General features: G+C 41.8%; 2 protein-coding genes across 2 annotated transcripts in view; both read left to right on the top strand.

Moving 5' to 3' along the window:
* LOC103523837 (vitellogenin-like) overlaps positions 1–236 on the top strand; it is a 17,386-nt gene extending 17,150 nt beyond the window's left edge. Inside the window, exon 8 of the mRNA XM_017449335.1 lies at positions 105–236. Within this exon, the coding sequence (XP_017304824.1) occupies positions 105–236 (132 nt within the window). The remainder of the gene's footprint in view (positions 1–104) is intronic.
* Positions 237–1,544: 1,308 nt separating this feature from the next.
* On the top strand, positions 1,545–3,149 carry LOC108254328 (vitellogenin-like; the record flags this gene model as incomplete). The annotated part of the gene is made up of 4 exons (XM_017449334.2): positions 1,545–1,775; positions 2,018–2,276; positions 2,455–2,707; positions 2,855–3,149. Coding segments are annotated over exons 1-4 (996 nt in total), but the record flags the coding sequence as incomplete, so codon positions are not given.
* Positions 3,150–3,181: the final 32 nt, after the last annotated feature.

The raw sequence follows: 3,181 nt of genomic DNA, 5'->3' as shown, positions 1-3,181 counted from the left end.
GTCGTGTTGCATTTAAGCAACCGAAGAGGCCACCACACTTCCATTACAACTTTCTCTCGGTCCGAACCTGTCTAAAACAAACCAACTATTAGACGTTGAACCAGGTACCGCCGCTTGGTAACTTTTGCAACCTTCAACCACCGACGCCCCCGAAAGAGGGAGAGTTCACTACCCAACTTCTGTCGCTCCTGCCCGCCATACAGGATGTCAAAGGCTGCTCGAAAACTACCATCTAGCTCGAAAAGTCTGACATGACACCAAAGACCATCGAAGAACTCAAACACCGGTTTCAATCACCCTACATAGACAAGTCACTACAGAAACGACAAAAAACTACTCGTCCCCAGGCTTTCGTCTCTTGACCATAACCCAACACACCTCAACAGTCTCAGTGCTGACCCGAAAAAGCAACGGTGTTGACCGCCTGCCTTCTCCTATCGTCTCAAACTCCACTCGAACAAACCACCTGAACCTCACCAGCCGTTCCAAGATTTCTTATTGCTCTCTATTTTTTTCTTTACAGTTTGGGAGTTACGTAACAAATCCTTTCTTAGACTCTAATATGTTAGTCCTTAAAGTTATATAGTGCATGTAAGGCGTTCGGTTTAAATAGTAAAATTGTAGCGGAGTTGCTTAATTCAGAAGAAGAAACATACTTTAAATACACCCATCATAAAAGTTAGTTAAGGTTATGAATGCTTCCTTAAGGAACTACATAAGGTGCCCAACCCGGCATAGCCCGCCACCAACCCCTCTGTCGGTTATTAAGTCGTCGAGAAGAGGATAAGCTGAAACGCCTAGCTAGGACTAACCCAAAGTACGCGGTAGTTTTCGCCCTTGGTGCAAGGACGACTCGTTGCCGTCAGTGCCGATTCGACAGGACATTATATTTATATCCATTGGTGAAAGTTGCAAGATCTCAAAGTCAAAAAAAGGGAGCCCGTTTTTATGTTATTTATTATTATATCACTTCGAAAACGATTTCCTACCCGCCACTTACAAATCGACTAATGGAAATGTACGCCAGTTAAACCACCGCTAGCCTGAACCGACCTACATTCTCCGGAACAAACAACCTAATCATCTCAAGCCACTCACCGCCGAAGGCAACACAAACCGCAAGTACCACGCCTATGAGGCCGCACTGCAACACAATAACCTTTATTACACCAACAAAGTCGGTTAAAAACCGGCTGACTGTACTCCAACTCATGAAGACCTACCCACTCCGCTCACATTGCATCCAAACGTATGGCTGCTTCATGGAACAAGACATGAAGCAAACCATTAACTCTGCTGTCAAATCGCCGCATCGAAAGCGCTGCTGGGAACAACAACACCCGCCACAACTTCAAGCAGATTGCTGGAACGGTAACAACGCCATGCCATCGTTGACCATCATCAAAGTAAATTGGAACTTAACATTCATACAATTTATGACATTAGTATGTAGTTCGAAGAAACTCAAGCTCCAGGTAGTAATTGACTAATTGAGTGCCAGCTAAATAAGAGGTTCGTATAACACAAGTGTAATAATAATTCATTTCTTATATTTTAGCGCCCAAAACGCCAAAGCTGCCAAGAAAATGTTGAGCCCCAAGACCTACGGACTCCAATACTCCAAGAACTACCTGTCATCTTACGCCATGAAGGAAGAAAACTTGGGTTACATCAAGAACTTCCAAACCATCGGAAGCGAGGACAGCATCTTACCCAAAGGAATTTCTGCCTCTCTGAGAAGAGTTCTTGGAGGTCTTGAAATGGAAAAGGACAGAGTAAGTATTGTATTAAAATTTTGTACCTACTGCTTTAGTTTGGAAATGTAATGCTGCTGACAATAGTAAATAGGTGATCTAGGCAACGCATGAAAAACCAAATATTGGTGTAAAAATGGATATTAACATAATCGAATAGAGAAAGGGACATGTATTATTCTCTAGATTACTCTAAAACGATCAACAATACTGGTAAAATCGTACAATTTTACTGATGACAATGTATCCCTAATTATTTACAGTTCGCAGTCATGACCGCTAGTGTCAGCGACCTATTGGGATTATTGGAGAACCAATTCAGTACCGAAGAATCCAGAAGACAAGAAAAGAACGCCAAACAATCTTCCAACAACGACTCACACTCTACCGAAAAGATTGCCCAGATGTTGAACATCAAGAGAGAACAAGCCGAACAAGTTGAAGCTCAAATCTACGCAACCATCTTCGGAGGAAACAGACTCTTCGCTTTTGACAACCACACCGTAGAACAGATCCCAAGAAGTGAGTGCCCCTACAAACATCATATTCTCAATCGATATAGTACATAAATTCCAAATCAAATTCTTGACACACTCGCTAATTTTATTGAATAGATAACATCCGAAATCCAAAAAATAATAGAAAAAACTTTGCGGTGGTTATTAACCCAAAAAGAATTATTTCATTTTTATCATTTTAGCCCTCAAGGCCGTTGCCGCTCAACTCCAAAACGGACAAAACTTCAACTACACCAAATTGTACAACAGCTTTGTTATCAACGTTGGCTTCCCGACCGCTATGGGTCTTCCCTTCCAATTCTCTTACAAAAAGACCAACTTGGTTTCCGTTGGAGGAGAAATGAAACTCAAGACTCACCCCAGCTTAGTCGAAGGAAATGACCGTCAAGTTGCTGTACCCAACACTGCCAACGTCACTGTTGAAGCTCAACTGTTGTAAGTATAAACTAATCAATGGAAATTGCTTGAAACAGATCTTTTTTCTGAACATCTCATGATTATTAGTACAGTAACTTTTGAATTTCAATACATATTTGTCTCTCAAGGTAACTAAGCTTCATGAAATGTGACCCATTTTTACAGGTACGCCGGTAAGGGACAATCAAAGATCAGTTTCATCACCCCCAACAACCAACAACGTTACATTGCTGGAAACAACAAATACTTCCAAGTCAACATTCCCATCAAGGCTGCCGCTGACTTAGATTTACAAAACAATCAAGTTGCCTTCAAGGTCGAACCTTTGAACAAGAACAAGGAAGAGAAAATCTTCATCGCCACCCAACACCCATACACCACCATCCAAAACATCCTCAACTTGACCCCAGCTGAAAAATCACAAAACACCAAGGACATCAGCGTCAGAAAAACTAGAGAGGTAAGTGAAAGCCATCATCAGCATAAGTGTTA

This window comes from Diaphorina citri, unplaced genomic scaffold (genome assembly GCF_000475195.1).
Source record: "Diaphorina citri unplaced genomic scaffold, Diaci psyllid genome assembly version 1.1 scaffold45441, whole genome shotgun sequence".
NCBI classification, from domain to species: domain Eukaryota; kingdom Metazoa; phylum Arthropoda; class Insecta; order Hemiptera; family Psyllidae; genus Diaphorina; species Diaphorina citri.
The sequence above is the reverse complement of the archived record's forward strand: the minus strand, read 5'-3'. Positions and strand labels throughout refer to the sequence as shown.